Source organism: Lonchura striata, chromosome 8 (assembly GCF_050655825.1).
Source record: "Lonchura striata isolate lonStrDom1 chromosome 8, ASM5065582v1, whole genome shotgun sequence".
NCBI classification, from domain to species: domain Eukaryota; kingdom Metazoa; phylum Chordata; class Aves; order Passeriformes; family Estrildidae; genus Lonchura; species Lonchura striata.
This window is the reverse complement of record NC_140710.1, coordinates 26,657,483-26,674,672: the sequence shown is the minus strand read 5'-3', so window position 1 is coordinate 26,674,672 and position 17,190 is coordinate 26,657,483. Positions and strand designations below refer to the sequence as shown.

Below are 17,190 nucleotides of genomic sequence, written 5' to 3'. Positions count from 1 at the left end.
ACTCTTCCAAGAATGGATTTGCTGCTTGTGGAGAAGGGCTGTAAGACATAATTTCTGAGCCCACTGTTGAAAGAGAGACACCAAGGAAGGCAATGGGCTCAGCCCAAGGTTAAGAAGGGATTCAGACATGAGCTGTAATTACTTGCACAGAAAGTATCTAATATTTAGAAAATTCTTCAGTTGCCCAGCATGCATTAAGAGCTCTAAAAATTGGAAACTGGAAATGGCAATATTCAATCTGAAAATAGAATGCACCCTCTGTAGTTAAATACCACAACAGATCACTGAGGATTTCTGAGAATTTAAGTCGAGATGTTTTCCTGAGGGACAGTTTCTTCTCAGTCCCAAAGGTGTGACAGCAGGAGGCATTTGGTGAGGGTCCTCTGACTGCACTAAAAAGGGGGCAGGTTGAGGGGATTAAGGTGGTCTTTGTTCTTAAATATCTATCTATCTATCTATCTATCTATCTATCTATCTATCTATCTATCATCTATCATCTATCTATCTATCTATCTATCTAAATAAAATAAATGAAAATCAGATCAAGGGTGGCAGCAAACTGTCTTTTATAAGAATTGTTTCTTTTCTGTTAATATTGTGTTTGAACCTCAGCTCAGATAGCGAGCTTAGAACAAAAAGTTTCCTCGAGGCATAAAATAAATATTTTACAACATAAAACTTGTATTATTTTTTTGTGGTGTCAAAGCAAGTCTGTCTTGCTGGTCTGTTCAGGAACTACAGTTAATCAATATTTCCTGATGTATTCAAATGAAAAATATCACCAGAAAATGGGGAAAAGATGGAAGGTTTTTTTTATAATTGACTTCTTATTTTTTTGGTGATTTGGTTTGTTTTTTACTTGAAAATTACATTTACAGTGCAGGGTAAGTCACTGTTTTTAGTGTCTGCATTAATGTCATCAATATACACAATGAAGATTTTTTTCACTTTACAGGCAAAAAATATTTGTGTGTAATTTTTTAATTTCTCTCTACTCATATACAGTAGTTCCATAAAAGCTGCAAATAGAAGTTACAGGTTTTCTAGTTTCCTAAAAGGAAAGGAAAGTCGTGAGAGAAAACTTCAAAACCTGACAACTAAGATGGAAAATCCCCTATCAGAAAGCAATCCTCAGATACTAATTTAGCACACTGGTGATGCTTAGAGTCTTTAGGAACTATGGAGATCTATTTAACCTCGTTCCCTTGACTGGTAAATGGCATTAAATTTCAGTTATGTTACAGAAATCTCTCCCTACCCTCATTCTTCACATTTCTTTTTGATTAAAAAATGGCATCTGCCGGAACGTGTCTGAGAGGAAAGGCAGTTTGGATCCAGGAGAGAAAGAGGAGGATGCTGGAAAGCAGAAGGGCTACACAAAAATGTATTTATCTGGGTTCTGCTGATAACTGTGGACTTAAAAATGTTAAAAAATCCCACTGCTGAGGATGTGTTACACAGCCCTGGTCATTCAGCTTCTGGCAGCCCTTGGTTTCTGGCATCCCTCAAATATTCTTCTTTTTTTTCTTTGCTTTATCTTCGATTTCTGCTTCTGTGTTAATTTTGTAGGTGAGCATTTCTCTCTATTTACCTTCAGCAGGATCTTGCAAGGTCGCTAAGCTCTTTGCTTTTCCACAATCTTGTCTAAGAGCAATCCTAATTGATGTGGCTGTACAAAAGACTCAACAAAGTGGTGGCTGAGGCAGAGTCCTCGGGTCCCTTGCCCTTAATTCCCAGAGTCTGTAACCAAAACTGCTATTGCTGCATCTAGGAGAAGCCAAGTTACTGCCAAGGCTGCCTGTCCTGTCTAGATTTGAGGACAATGAGTCCTTCTCACTAATAGCTCTAGCTGGTATCTTAATTGGCAAGTAAATTAATAAAAGATGTTTTTATAGCTGTGCAATGAGCTTGTTTGTTTTCCCTGCTGTCATTGATTTACTTTGGAGAGGGGAAGGAGGCAAGTCTGAATTCGCTTCTATCCCTCTTACTTTTTTGGAATCGGTCTTTCTGTCTGTGTATTTTCTCAGGATGGAGGCCAAAAGTATAGAAAACTGGAATTATCACAGTAAGGTCAAATGTGGTGTAGTGTTTCTTTAGGTTATGCAGTTTATCTAGTTCTGTACCTAAGTGACTAAACATCAAAAGGCAGAGAACATGGACTCTTGTTGCAATTTTAAAATTCACCTTGTTCTAACAAAAACACCTGTTGCATCAGGTCCATATTTAGGGAAATCATTGCTTTAATTTCAGTTTCTACCAAATTGGGTTGTTTCAGAGCTAAATTCACATCAGAGGCCACCCAAAACCCACAGGAGCAGCAGCAACCTAAGTGGCTTAGTTTTTATTTATTTCTTTCCCAACAATTATTTTATTATGGAGTACTTTCCCCACTTCTAATAAATAACCCTCGTTGCTTGTCCTGTCTATAACACATGACAGAGTGTCACTGTCAAGGCCCGTTGTAATTCCCAGCGAGTGCCCCCAGCTACTCAGCAGAGCAGAGTCGTTTGCAAATGAAGGACATTTGTCTGAATGACACATTTCTGAATGAGAGCTGCTTTGTTTTTGCAGAGAGTTTGGCCGCTGGAAAGTAAACAATCTTGCTGTGGAAAGAAGAAATTTCCTTGGCTCCCCACTGCCACTCGCCCCCGAGTTCTTCCGTAACATAAGGCTGCTGGGACGGCGCCCGACCCTTCAACAGATCACAGAAAACCTGATCAAGAAATATGGGACACATTTCCTGCTCTCAGCTACCCTGGGAGGTAGGCTTAATTCTTGGGAATGTTGGGGATGAGCTTGGTGTGAGTAGACCAAAAGTGCTGGTCACAACTCTTCCTCCTCCAAGCCGCTAGGATGGGCAGCGCTCTCTGTGGGAGCAGGTTTTGTCCACAGGTCTTGGGACTCCTCTTTGTTGGTGCTGTGTATAGAGTTTTGCACAGAAAAAGAGAAGAAATCCAGTTGCTAAGTGGAGGTGCTTTACCTGAGCTCTTGCTGTGCTGTCCCATGTCTTTTGGGAGTCTTTCTCTGTACTGAGGTCATGAAGGAGAGTGACTTTTTTTTCTGTGAATGTTCCTTGTAACAATTTACATCGTACCAGCTTACAGAAGTATCTGGGTCCATTGCAGTCCTGCAGAAATGGAGCCAGAAAACCAGTAACAAGTACTTCCAACAAATCTTTTAAGTTATGAGACATTTAAACTACTTTGTCCGTTGGAAAATCCCTATATTGTCACTCTGCCCTTTTTAGAATTAGTCTTCACTTAAACCAGTGGGACTGCATTTTCAAAATGGGATGATGAGGCTTTGCCATGTCATTCCCATTAACTTAATGGAATCTGCATCTTTCAGTCCCCACAGACTAATCTGGAAAGGGTAGCCCCATGGATAATCGGGATCCAGTCACCAGATGGATTGAAGAAATCCAGTGAAGAGGTCTAATGTTCAAAGGAGAGCATAAATTGTTCTGAATGAAAGATAATTAGTACCTGTGATTACCCATCTAGGCATTACACAATGAACTGACATTTTAGAAATGCAGCTCTATCCCATCGTGGGTGATAATACTAAAGATAATTCTGGTGATTGAGTGTCCTTCCAGCAGGACAGGCTTGTCAGAATCCTTTATTCACCTGAGGAATGGTTCTTTTTAATACATTGCATAACTGAATACTTGCCATTTGTAAAGGAAATGAGAGCCCATCTAGCCTGTCTTGGCTGATAGCTGAGGTCTGTAACTACCCAAATTGCTCACAGAGGCTTCCTTTTGAAGGAGACCATCCTAGAAACAAGAGGAATTTCTGTCTTGCTCTAGTTATTTTAAAAAATAAAGGGCTAATTTCTAACATTTTTTTGGGAACTAGTATCTCTGTGGCATTACCACTACAATTTGAAGAGCAATTTATGTGTGTTGACCAGCAATTTGTAACAAAAATCCCTGAATTTCTTTTAATTACTTTGAATGTTTTTCCATACAAATATACACGCTTTATAAGTGACTGATTTTTTGAGTATGGAACACATGGCACATTTGAATAGGAAAAGTAAATGCTGAAGAGAAAGAAAATGTTTCTTAAAATATAGAGCATAAGAATTAAAGCTTTGGCTGCAGCATGCATCCTACTTCAAGGATTATCCAATGGTAAAAATAATTTTTCAGTATTGCTACCTATCTACTAATTATTATTGAACGTAAATAGGGATAGTGCCTCAGCCACGTGATGAAATCCATTGTCAAGGTGAAATTGGATCTGGCAGCTGTAGGCAAACAGTGTGACATTGACCACAGCTGATCTTGACATTCAAAGCAGCACTATCACACTGATCACCACAGAGCTGACAACTTTCAGGAGGTCTGGACCTAAGTAAAACTAAAACTTAATGGTATTTCCTTTGAAGACATTTGAAAATTCTAGCTTAGACCTTCAATATTCTCCCCAAAGACTCAGCATTTACTGCAGGGGAGCTGAGGTAGGGTACCATTTTCTCACCTCAGACAGGCTCTAAAATGCAGTAGCTGCCCCAGCCTTGCCTAAATTTTCACTCAGAGGGAGACAATGTTGACTTCTGGGCTCTGTCACTGCTTAATGAAGTCAAAGGGAGTTCTCATATTAACTTGGGGTTTGATTTAGGTCCCTAGTGTCAATTTTTAGGCATGATTTGAGGCACACCTGCTGCCTTCCATTATCACTGGATGGGTGCTGAATACTTCGAAAAATTGGTTCAATTACAATAATTACAGGGAATTAGTAATTTCTAAGAAAGCTTTCATGAGGTAGCTAATAAACCCATACTTTCCTGAATGTGTTAGTTCTCATTTTTTGAGCTGGATTGAATGGGGATTCCCACAGATGCTTGTCCACATTTGATTAACACATAATTAGATTTTTTTTATTATTTTAATAATGTATTAGTACTTTCCCTTTAATTACAAGTTGTTTTATTGTGAAAGCTTGTCACTTATGCAGCTTGTTAAAAGCAGAAGACCAAATGGAGTGTGCACAGTGCTTTTATTTAATGAATCCCCAATCATCTGTATTCATGGACAGAAAGGAAAACTTGGCAAATGAACGATGCTGTGATAAGATTTGTGTGCCTCTGTGACCATTTGGTTTCCATAAAGATCCCTTTTTGAGCATAAAGGGAACTCTTGCACATGGTTGTTTGTGAAACATTCCCTAGTCTTTATTCACAAACACAGAAATACACTCCTCAAGGGCATCCAGAAATGAGAACGAAGGGAAAAAAGTTCCATATTTCTTGCTGCCACAAGATAATGTGGAAAGTGACATTTCTCACTGCATTTATTTCTTATGGAAATTTTATCTCCTGGTGCCATAAGCCCAAAGTCCATAAGGAGCATCTCCGAGCTGCGTGATCGAAGGACCCTGTGTGACCCAGCGGGTTGAGCACTCCGTATGCCTTTCCCTCCTCTTGTTTTGCATTTATACCTTTCTCTTCTGCCTGCCCACAGCATCGTGCAGTGCAGGTGCAGTTTGCTGGAACTACACTTCAATGGCTTGCCAAAAACCCAGATGTGAGCTTCGCAGCTGGAGGGTGTTGGGAAGCCTGGGGTACCTCTGTGGGGTGGGGGCAGGAGGACAAAACCCAATATCTCCCGCCTTAAAGACATTCCCTTTAATGCTGTTCCTGCAGAAAAGGCCATTTAGGAAAGCAATAGAGTTGGTGATGAGGATAATTAGCACACCATAATGACAGGCTCTTGTTTGGGTGAAGCGAGACTGATTTGGGCGCTTTGCAAGACGGAGAGAGCAGGTTTTGCAAGGAAGTGCTCCCGGCACCTGGAAACTGCTCTGAATGAACCAATTTCCAGGACAATGCCAAAGCTTCTTGCGAAACGAGAACCTCGTTAGGCAACTGCCTAAGTGGTCATCTGAAACGCTCCGGGTGGATTTATTTTTACTGCTATTGTCAGTCATCTTTGCTCAAGGTGTTCATTACCAGACCATCAATCCATTCAGCTCTCCGGGTCAGGAAATAGCCCTTGATGTTGTTGAAGGCTTGGTGAATGGGAAGGAAAAGAGGTGGTTTTGTGTTTAAAACAGACAGTCTTAACAGGTGTGGGCAGATGAGCTGGACCCCAGCCTCTCTCCACTGATTAAAGCCCTGCGAGAGTGATGGTTACACCTTTGCTTTTCCAGCCTTTCTGCCCCTCATTAATATTCCCCTGGAGCTGCGAATTATTCTGCCTGCAGAGACGGGGGAAATTGTCAGGTGGTGTCAAACAGTGAATCTCAATGGATTCCGAAGGATTTATTAGCACTTACACTCACTGCTGATATGACCTTTGCTTTCCATACCACTCTCTCAAGGTAAGATACAAATTATTGGCAAATAAGGAAAGGAGGAGACAGTCTCAAATGACTGATGTGAGAAAGAAACTTGAAATTTTTGCATCAGATTTGCAAACACCAGTCACACCCCCCGCCCCATCTGGGTATGTAAATTCCCCAGAATTTAAGATTATGGAAGATAAGGGGAGAAAAAAAAACAGAAAACACATTAACTTTCTTCCCTCTCCTGTTTACTTAATGAAGAAAAAATTTAAATCCTTAAACAGATGGTCTGTATAGAATTAACGTGCACTGTTATTCACTTGAACCATGGAAATGATACCACATCTGGCCTGACATTAATTTATATCGTTTTTGAGCCTGTGCATTTCCATCAGCATCTGTTTAAGTTCGGGAAAATGACCTGATAAAACCCTAATGGTACCTTTGGTGATCCAGACAGGAATAGATTTTCCACTAGCTAGTAGTAGCTGGTGTGTTTATTTAGGTGTAGTTATTTCGGTAGTAGCTGAGGTATTTTATTTAATCAGAAACCTTGGAGGAGTTCATAGGACAAAGACCTTTAGTCCTGTGTAAGATACATTTATGTGTATGAAGAGAGGGCTCTGAGTAGGCATCTGTGGGTTATGCTCAGCTATACCTTGGAGTATTGTCTCTTTATTCCTGTTTCCTCTCTTTCTGACATGAAGTGATGGGAACTGCTTGGATCACCGCCTTTTCCTACCACTTCCCAGTCTACAGATGAAAATATGAAACATCAGGGCCTATAATCCCTTTATTATTCCAAAGTTGTGTGTACAGGCAAACAATCTCTCAACAACTGAGGCAGAAAATAGCACTAAGCATTTAAATCATATGAATATGTATTGTTATGTATATAAAAATATATTTACTCTTTCAATAGATGGTTATTTTTAGTTACAGTTGTTACAGCATTATTCCAATTCCACCCTGTTGATGGAGATTTGCATTTTTAATTTAAATAATTCCTGAATATGTTATTAAGATGAACATAACATTAATTTCTAATTTCTGAATGCCACTTACCAACTGTTATTTAGGTCTTACATCTAAATGGTCACAGATAGCTTGTGTATCTGGGTAAATTTCTAGATACATTTTATTTTATTTTATTATTTTATTTTATTTTATTTTATTTTATTTTATTTTATTTTATTTATCAACATCTGTAGTTGGGACCTAGCTGAATTTATAAATATATGTAATGGACAATATGTTCCTATAAACCTAGCAAGAATTAAAAATTGAAGTTAAGTTATAATAAGCTTGCATATTCCAGGGCTGGTGGAGACAGGATTGGACAATGTGGCAAGGTCTGTGAAGAGCATGAACATCAGTCCCCTGCCCCTGCAGTGACAATCTGTCAGGGACAACCCCCACATGGCAATAAAACATCCCTGTAGTGACTGAGAGCTTCTTGGACCACCCAATTGGGCTGTGTGGAATTGTTTTATGGGCATAACTGAGTGTTTCCATGCTACTTCCTTTAAACCTGAAAAAGTGAACTCGACTGTCTCTAGAATTTTGGGAAGGAGAGCAAATGATGCTCTCAGAGCTTGTGAAAAGCACAGCTGGTAGGATTTGATGCTGAATAATCATGTTTTATAAATGTTCACTGCCATTACTTTTTTTCAATTCTTAAAATTCGTAACCTTGTTTTCTAAATCACACTTGTTTTTAGCTGATGCTTGGATGTCTTCTTAGCCTGTTTTATGGTGGCAGACAGTAACAAGTGAAAAACAAGATTCATCCATGTTTTCAATGTGACACAAGATGTCTTTTGGCATAGGTTTAATTTTCTCCAAATGAACTTAAAACTCAAATTGCCGTCCCCAAATCCGAGTTTGGCAGCGTTACTTCCCAAACCCTGGCGTTCTGGGTGCTGAAGGGAGCCCTTTCACAGTTCTGCAGGGACATGGGTGCCTAAGCTCCAGCGTAGGGGGGAATCCACTTTTTCTAGTGAGAGCTCAATCAGCTCTGACAGATGAAAAACTCTTTGAAAAGTCTTTTGGGCAGCAAATATTTTTGAGCTGCCCCTGATGGCACTTGCTGGTAGCACAGTGCCTGGAAATGTCAGTGATGAGCCAGGACTTCTTGTGTGAGATGCCATGTAAGTGTTCAAATTTCAGTCTGGTTACAAAGGATGAAAACACAAACACATCTGCCAGGGTGTGGGGATGATGCCTTGAGAATCCTGACCTAGAACAGAGGCTGGACAGAGTTAAAGAATAAATTAGGGATTTATTAAAAGGCCTCAATGGATCAACCTTCAGCAGCCCAGCCAAGGCTGCACCCAAGATGAACCAGAATGGTCCCAAAATGCACAACCAGTCATGGGGTCTCTCACTTTGATCAGTTCTGCTCCATCTGCACATTGGAGTTCATTGTCCAATTCCAGCTTTAGCCCAGGCAGTCCCATCCTTCTTGTTTTCTTTCTTCAGCCCACATTGTTTGGGCTCTTGGTCCCCAGCTAGAGAAGGAATTGTTTTGTCTCCCTACTCTGTGAAGTTACTATCCCTTGATATGAAGCTCAGAACTACACACTTAAGCAGCACAGAATCTGTAAAATATAAAAGCTAAAACCTCAGGCATCAGGGACAGAGCCTGCAGGGCTTGGGATGCCAGGGGATCCTGCCTGCCAGAACACACCCACCAGCCACTGCCATGGAAAGCGTAGTGTCAAGCAGGATGAGGTGAATAGGATGATAGGATAGCTCTGATGTGGTCCAAACATTCTTTTCCTGAGATGTTCTGACAAAAGCAAAGCATCACAGTACACAACCCTGTCCTTTTTCAAGGTTTGTTTGTTTGTTTGTTTTTGAAATGGAAGTTTTAGTTGCAGTTCTGCTATCTGCTCCTGGAGAGCAGGGAACAGGAAAATGCCTGAGATTTTTTTTTTGATGTGAAAAAAACTCAACAAATTCTGCTTAAATAATATAATTTATGATAATGAAACACAAAGAACCTCAAAAAACTTTTTTTTTTCATATTTTCCAGAGATTTTCTGCAACTTTAAGTCCTTGTTTTCTTTGCCCTTACAATTCATTATATTTTCCGTGGAAAGGGTGTTGACCTTGGGAAAGCCACTTTAATCTAAATAAACTACCTCAGACCTTTGGAAAAGGGGAAAACATGGTGAGAAAGCTCCTAGTAAAATTTCCACCTAACCTGTGCAGCCTGAACTGGTCGCTGGCACAATATTCACCCTCCGAATTCTGATGTCTTCTCTGATACCACAGAACCATGGAATGGTCTGGGCTGGAAGGCATCCTTCAGCTGGGTTGCTCCAAGCCCCATCCAACCTGGCCTTGGGCACTTCCAGGGATCCAGGGGCAGCCACAGCTTCTCTGAGCACCCTGTGCCAGGGTCTGCCCACCCTCACAGGGAATAATTTCTTCCTAATATCTGTTCTAAACCATGTCTTTGCATCTCCACAAGCAGCTGCACAAAGTCCAGGGCCTGTGTCTCAAACCTCAGCTCACTCCATTGCTTTTGATTCCAGAAAATTCTTTCCTCCTGGCTGGAGTCACAAGTCGGGTTTTATTGCATGGGCACAGTTGAATGGCAGCAAAGCTGGAACCTAGATCAGGTTCTGATGGCAGATTTCTCTCAGGCAGGGGACAGGTCATTAGAGTTTGCAGTGCTTTCCCAGTTCCCTCCTCACAGCAGTTGTGAACCTTTGTCACATGGTACAGCAGAAAAATTAAATTGGGTGGGGAAATTCTGGTACTTAAGGAGGCTGTGTTAATTCCTGGTTCTTTGGAGCTTCAGGCAATTAATCCCTGCATTGAGGACTTCATGGACAAAATAATGACCCATTAGGAAACTGTAGGAGGAGAAGCATAAATGTAGTGGTGGAAACTGAGGTAAGCTCCAGCTGGAACAGCCACCTGTGCCTTCCGGGACAAAAGGAATATTCTGGACAAGCCCTGCAGGTCTAATTAGATGAATAGCTCCTGTATAATGCCAGTTTCACCTGTGTAAGCTCTGAAGGGCTTGAGTATCCTCTGAATTTCTGAGAGACTGGGAAACACAGAATGTACATTGGGGAACAAGGAGTGTGCTCGTGTTAACCAAAGACAAATTTTGTGGGTCAAAATTTGCCAGCAGATGTGATCTCCTGCATGGTGGGAAACGTTCTTCATTTAGCATTGCTCACCACCAAGATTAGCTCCCTTTGAAGATGATGTCATGTTTTCAGCCTAGATTTTTATCCTACAGCTATTACTTTTCAGCATGTAATCCCATCTGAAGTTGGCATCCTCTGCACGGGCACAGTGCCACTGCAGCAGATGGGTGAGCAGTGAAAGTAGCACAAGTGGCAAGTCAGACCTTAGCAGGGTAACTTCCTTTCCAGGAACTAGGAAAAGGCACTCACTGGAGTTGTTCAGCACCTAAAATCTAGGTATAATGACATTATTAATCAATTGTTGAGCTAAATGCTGAAGAATGCAGGTTACCAAACACACCCTCAGAGAATTAAGAAATTTAGTTCTGTCCAATTTATTTGGACATAAATTGCACAGAAGAAAATACTGGGTCCAGAAATTACTTTTCCAATTTGTTTTGTGATGTAATGAGTTTTGCCTAAACACTTTACTAAATTAATGAATTCTTGCTTAGGCTGAAACACAGGAAAATATATCCGTGAACAAGATGATAAACATGGAGAATTTGACAGTATCAATAGGTGTGTTCTGGAAATGTTCCTAAGAACAAACTCAGTTAAGCAAGTCAGATTTTGGGGTTTCAATAATCTTACAGAAATTAAAATTTCTGAATTAGACAGTATTAATGTCTCCATAAAGAGACAGGAAGTGAGAAATCCACAACACAAGATGCCGGAGCTTTTATTTTCTTTTCCAAAAGCACTAACTTTATGAAACCCCCATATTTTTCACATGTTACAAAAATTTGGTTCAAAGCAACTGTTCTATCAGATTTCAGGCACTGCTGAATTGATTAGAAAGCACATGGTTGCTCATAACAAGGTATAACAAGGCACCTTTCTTCTAAAATCAGCTATGAGAGAAGGAAACAAACAAAATCTCAAGTATTACACTGGTTTCATTTTCTTTTATGCCAACATAGAACAATACAGAATGACTGTATTGTGACCTTGGAAATAAATACATTTTGTGTGTTCTTCAAGTTGAATGTTTACAAAATCTCTCCTTACTGTTGCACATTGCTGATGCCTGCTGGGGCTTCTCTTTCCCCGCCCAGGAGAGGAGTCGCTCACAATTTTTGTGGACAAACGGAAGCTGAGCAAGAGGTCAGAAGGGAGCGACCCCAGTGCCAACAGCTCTGTGGTGACCCTGGAGACCCTGCACCAGCTGGCAGCCTCCTACTTCATCGACAGGGACAGCACCCTGCGCCGCCTGCACCACATCCAGATCGCCTCCACCGCCATCAAGGTAGGGACAGCTCCAGGGACAGCTCCAGGGGAGAGCCCAGCTTCACCAGCTCCTCAGGAAGTGTGGTTTGATTGGTAATTGTTAGCAAAATAATTCGTTTTATTTGCTTTTTTTTCCCAAATCAGAGAGTTTGGTTTATAAAGAAGATGCTACTTTGGAAGAGTGTCTAAAGATGCACTGAAGATATTAGTGATGAATGATACACAGTTTGATTGGTACAGAGGTGTTTGGTCACTGGGACAACCTCATGAACATGTGTGATCAGTAACTCCATTTACAGACATACTTATATTTCTTTTTCTTCCTTTTAAAAATAATATTTATTTACTTATTTTAAAAATAGTTATTGTACTCCTGTGCCTGATTTTTTTTTTTTTTTAATGACCTTTGGAATACTTTGGAGATGTACTATTTTCTGTTAGGAACTGATTTTAGTGGTTTGTCAAAGAACCCTCTGTGCTGATTGCTGCAGGTCCCTCCTAGCACTGGAGGATGTTTAGCCAAGATCAGTGCCCAGGTAGGACCTAAAGCAATAACTATCTTCCTGAGGAGATCTCTAGTTTTATGTTACTCATTTGACATGGCCTGTCCCAGGTAATTTCCAGCTTTGAAGGGCAAACAAAATTGTAACTTGCAGTTTAATGTGCAGTAATTGTGAAGCTCTTGATTTAAGATGTGATTTAGGATCCTTTCTGCTCATTGAGTCTTTCCACTGGTAACCAAGATCTTCATTAAAGACAGCTGAAACCAGATACACTTCCCAACTGCCTTAGCTGTTACTCAAGCAAATATAAATGTACTTCCCTGGAAGTGCCTTATCTGGGAGAAGGATACAACCAAAATTTGTGGTTCCACAGCGCATGTTCACTTTGGCTGCTGGTCTCTGGAGGATATTCCCAAAGTCCCATCCATCCTGGAATGGTGCCACGGCAGCTCAGCCCAGCCCAGCTCAGGGCTGGTCACCTGCTGGTGCCAGAGTTGAGCTGGGAGTGCAGCAGAACAAACCCAGGGTTTGCTTGGGGCTGCCCATCTCATCACCTGGTCTTGGAGGAAGGACTGGCTTGGGAGCTTGTGGCAAGGTGGGATTGGAGTCTACTCCCAGGACATGGGACAATGGCCTCAGGTTGTTCCTGGGTAGGATCAGGATGGATTTTAGGAACACTTCCTTCATTTAAACTGTGGTGAAGCATTGTAAGCGGCTCTCCAGGGCAATGGTGAAGTCCCCCTCCTTGGAGGTGTTCAAGAAGTGGATGAGATGTGGATTAATTGACAGAGTGCTTTGAAGGTTGATGTTCTTGGAGGTCTTTTCAACCTTCATGGTTGAATTTTCTGATTCTTGCTGCAGAATCACCCATCCCTTAGAAGTGACTTACCTTCACAACCTGATTGTTCATTATGTAGATGTACAGCAACCTTAAAACCAGGCCCCCTCCACTTGCAAAAATTCCTTCTATGTGAAGGTGGCGACGACTGCAACCAGTGGTAACTCAAGTGACAGAACATAGAAATGTAGAGACAAAACACTGCCTGAAAGAAATCTGCCCCTTCTAGTCACTGAAATATTTTAAAGAAAATTTGTGTTACAATGCAAAATTCAACCTTGCCCACCTACAATTTACAGAGTTAGCCTTCTGCACATCCAAAGATTTCTGCAAAGAGCACAAATGAAAGCTTTCTCTCCAGTCTCCTGCCAAGGTGCATGCAAACCAAGTGTTAGTCCACCAGCAAATTTGATTTGGTTAATTGACAGCAGGAGCCTCCAGGAAATGGTTTCACATCAGATGCACCAGTGCTGATAAATGAAACCCTGGCTTCTCTTACCACTTTCATTGAGAGGCTGGGGACATTTGCATGACAAATTTCTACTGTCAGAATACTTAATTGAACAAAAAACCTGTTTCTGTTGAAATGCAGAAGCACAAATCAGCCAAGGAAGGCATTTTTTTTTGTTCTATATGCACAGGTTTTTGAAAGACTGCTGGTTTTAAATTGGAAAACCATCAAGTAAAGTTTTAGATCCAGGGTGTAAGTAGCACATTTGCAGATTATTCATTAAAACACATATCCTGACATCTGAGTTAGACTACTTTACATACAGCTGCTGAACCAGATCTCTGCCCCATCTTGAGGGTTGGCTTGGGAGAAGTGACACCTTGAAGGACCTGGGGACCAGGGTGACCATCAGAGCCTCCCCTCCTGCTGCTGCAGGGAGGAGTGACCCCAGTACTTGTCACACCATGGATTCCTGAGCAGCTTTTCAAGTCCCAGTGCCACCAAAACTGCAGGAAAAACAAAAACTCTGCAATATCACTTTTAATGTTAGAGAATGAAGGCATTACTTTATTCTGGACAGGATGTTCTGGCCAGGATGTGGAACAGAAATAATTTCATTCACGTGTTGCAGAGTAAATAATTCCATCATACATGGCTCTTTACTAGACTTTTCACATACTTATGCAGATAAAACCTAGAGAAATTCATTGGTTTGATGTTCATTGGTCCTAAATGACACCATTCTCAATATTTGATTTCCTGTGGGTATTGATCCCTTCACCTTCAGCTCTAGTTAGATCCTCATGTGCTGCTCCCAGGTGTAAATGTTAAATGACCAGGCCTCACCCAGGCAATAGAGTCTTTTGAAAAGAAATTTTAATTCCTTTCCCCTGGGAAATGACAAACAATCCCCCTTGACCAAAGTTGGTTAAAAATGTTAAAATTGTATAATTTCCAACACCAGCACTTCCTCTGTCTGGTGTGCTCACCACAGCTCTGCTCAAAGCCTTCCTCTGCATGAGGGATTTGCCAAAGGAGCCCAAGGAAAGGCTCACAGCTTGGCATAACTCCCTTTTGACCAGCATCAAAGAAATCCAAGATAAAGGTATTGCAACAGGTTGAGAAATCCCTAAAATTCTGAAGTAATATTAGAAGTTTTCCCAGCAATCATTTTGATTGCTGACTAGTTAGCAACAGCAGCAAGAGAAAAATAATCTTCAGGACCTAGTTAGTATTTGATACTGTCATTTTTTATTAATTTTGGATGGCTTTTTCATATGCAGTATTCTAGACTCTACCATACTATCAAGAGTTGTTTATATTTTAGGAAGAGAGAGCTGAGAGTATCAAAAATATTTTTCATATAACTCATGCTCTTACTAGGAAGAACATAACTGCCCTGTTGGGAATGCATATCTGAATATGATATGGAACAGAGAATACTTAAAACACAAATCAAAAACCCTGACTTTTGCAGTTAATTCAGAGCACTATGATGCACAAATGAAATCTGCCACTCAAATTCCTGGAGTTTGGAGCTTCAAAATGAGCAGGAATAATTTGCTTTGCTATTTGACTTATTGTTTGTCACATTTCCTGTGATGACGGACAGTCTGAAACTGGAGTTAGGAAAAAACAGCAGAACTGCTTGCACACCTACATGTTTTCTGATTGCAGTGCTCAGAGACAGCTATCTTGATGGCTGGGACACCTCTAAAATATTATTTGAGAAAAGAGATTACAAATACAATTTCTTTCCTCCAAAACCACACAACCCCCCCATAAACAAAGCCAATATGTGTTCCTTCTTTTCCCCTCAGATTGATACAAGCATCCGTTTTCAGGTTAGACCACATCACTCTCACATCTCTTTTTTGCCCTATTTCTATGAAAAAAAATTGCACATTTTCTCATAAAAAAGAGATAATTTTTATCCACATGTGATGTATCTTCTAAACAAACGACTACATTAATTCTGTGTCCTTTCTTGTAATTTTTTTGTTTCTCCTACTACCTGTGACATAATTATCCTTAAAAGTAGCATTGAGGCTGCTGCTGATGGAGGCTTTGCATTAATCACGCAGACAATCCACTGTTTATTCCACATTAAAAGAGGTAACATCATCCCATGGCAACATTTTCTGACTGGAAATCAAAATGTCCATGGGAAGAGGCCATAGCTTGCATCAATATTTAATATATTTCAAAGCCCCTGACACATACGTTCTTTCAATGTGATTTCAGCACACGCATTTTAGTGCAAGTGCTAAGGCTCATGTACTAAATCAACAGTTTGGAGCCTCCAGGGCCTCTCTGGAACCTCACCAGGTGCCTGAGGGCTGTGTCTCATTTGCATAACATTTACATGAACATACAGGCTGTTGTGTTTGAAATATGACACGTCCAACATCACTTCCTTGGCACGCTCATTTCAGAGGCATTTTCCTACCAAAACCTCTCTTCAGCTGCATGGTTCTCCTTATTAACCACCTATTAGGGTGATGGGGCTCTTGTCTAATAAAACCCTGCCCAGCTGTGGGAGCAGAATGCAAATGATAAAGGCAGCAGAATGCAGATGATAAAGGCAGCATTTTCCCCCACGTCCTTGTCCTGTCACTTCCCACTGGCAGAATGACCCTGCTGAGCTGGCCCAGGTGCTGTGGCCACGTTCCTACAGCACGTTGGAGATTTTGTGGTTGTGGGTGGGCGGCAGAGGGCTGTGCCACCAACATCTGGATTTCTGTACATCTGGATTTCACCCTGCTTCCTAAGCCCTGGCTCTGGGAGACAGCAGCGTGCTCCTCTCAGATGACCACGACTCCAGTTTGCTACGAGCTGTAATTCCAGCACTGTCCCTAAGAAATTTCTGCAATGAGTCCAAACAGTTGTGCAGAACACATAAAAACCACCTTGGCTACACGGTAAATTAAATATTACTGAATAGTCTCACTGCATTCTGCAAAATTATAAACACAGTTATGTTATAGCATTGCCATTAATGAAATGAGGCTGTTCTGTAGTTGTCTCTTGGAGGATATTGTCTTCCATCCCAGAATACACCTCCTTCTGTGGGAGCTGGGCCAGGTGAGTACAGCAGAGGTGTTATTGCAGGGTCCAAACAGTTCTGGGACAGCCACAGTGCAACAAAGGAACAGGAGGCAACAGAAGAACAGATGCATAAATTGAATTTTCCACCAGCTATTTACAGCTATTTACAGCCCATTTATTCCATCTGAGTGAGAAAGAATAAACATCCCTGAGAACGTGCCCTGTAATTCCAATTAAATTTTATTGTGCAATTTGCTTTTTACTTTCCCCAAACCACTTTTTTTTTTCTTTGCTATGAGAGATTTAAGCATTTGGTTTTATCTGAGAAGTTTAGATTACAAAGAACAGGGCTCTGTTGTGGTGGTAACTATCTCTGATTATCTATAATTAACCCATGAATGACTTGTGGTGGGCTGTTAGAGAGGAAACTTAAGTGTAATGAAATTAATTTCTCACTCAAAACTCAGACTGAAATACAGACCTTGTTTTTTCTGTTTTCTTTTTTTTTGTCTGAAAAAGCTTGCTTGGTTCAATTTCTTTTCCTTTGTACCTCCTATTTGCATCTGTTTTTCCGCGAATTCAAGTAATTGCCGTAATCAAAAGTAGAAATGCTGAAGTAC

General features: G+C 40.9%; 1 protein-coding gene across 2 annotated transcripts in view; it reads left to right on the top strand.

Moving 5' to 3' along the window:
- Positions 1 to 17,190, top strand: part of BRINP3 (BMP/retinoic acid inducible neural specific 3) — a 204,954-nt gene that overhangs the window by 113,068 nt on the left and 74,696 nt on the right. For both annotated transcript variants that reach the window (XM_085586627.1, XM_085586628.1), the window contains exons 3-4: positions 2,572 to 2,762; positions 11,559 to 11,749. In XM_085586627.1, the coding sequence (XP_085442753.1) occupies positions 2,572 to 2,762; positions 11,559 to 11,749 (382 nt within the window). The remainder of the gene's footprint in view (positions 1 to 2,571; positions 2,763 to 11,558; positions 11,750 to 17,190) is intronic.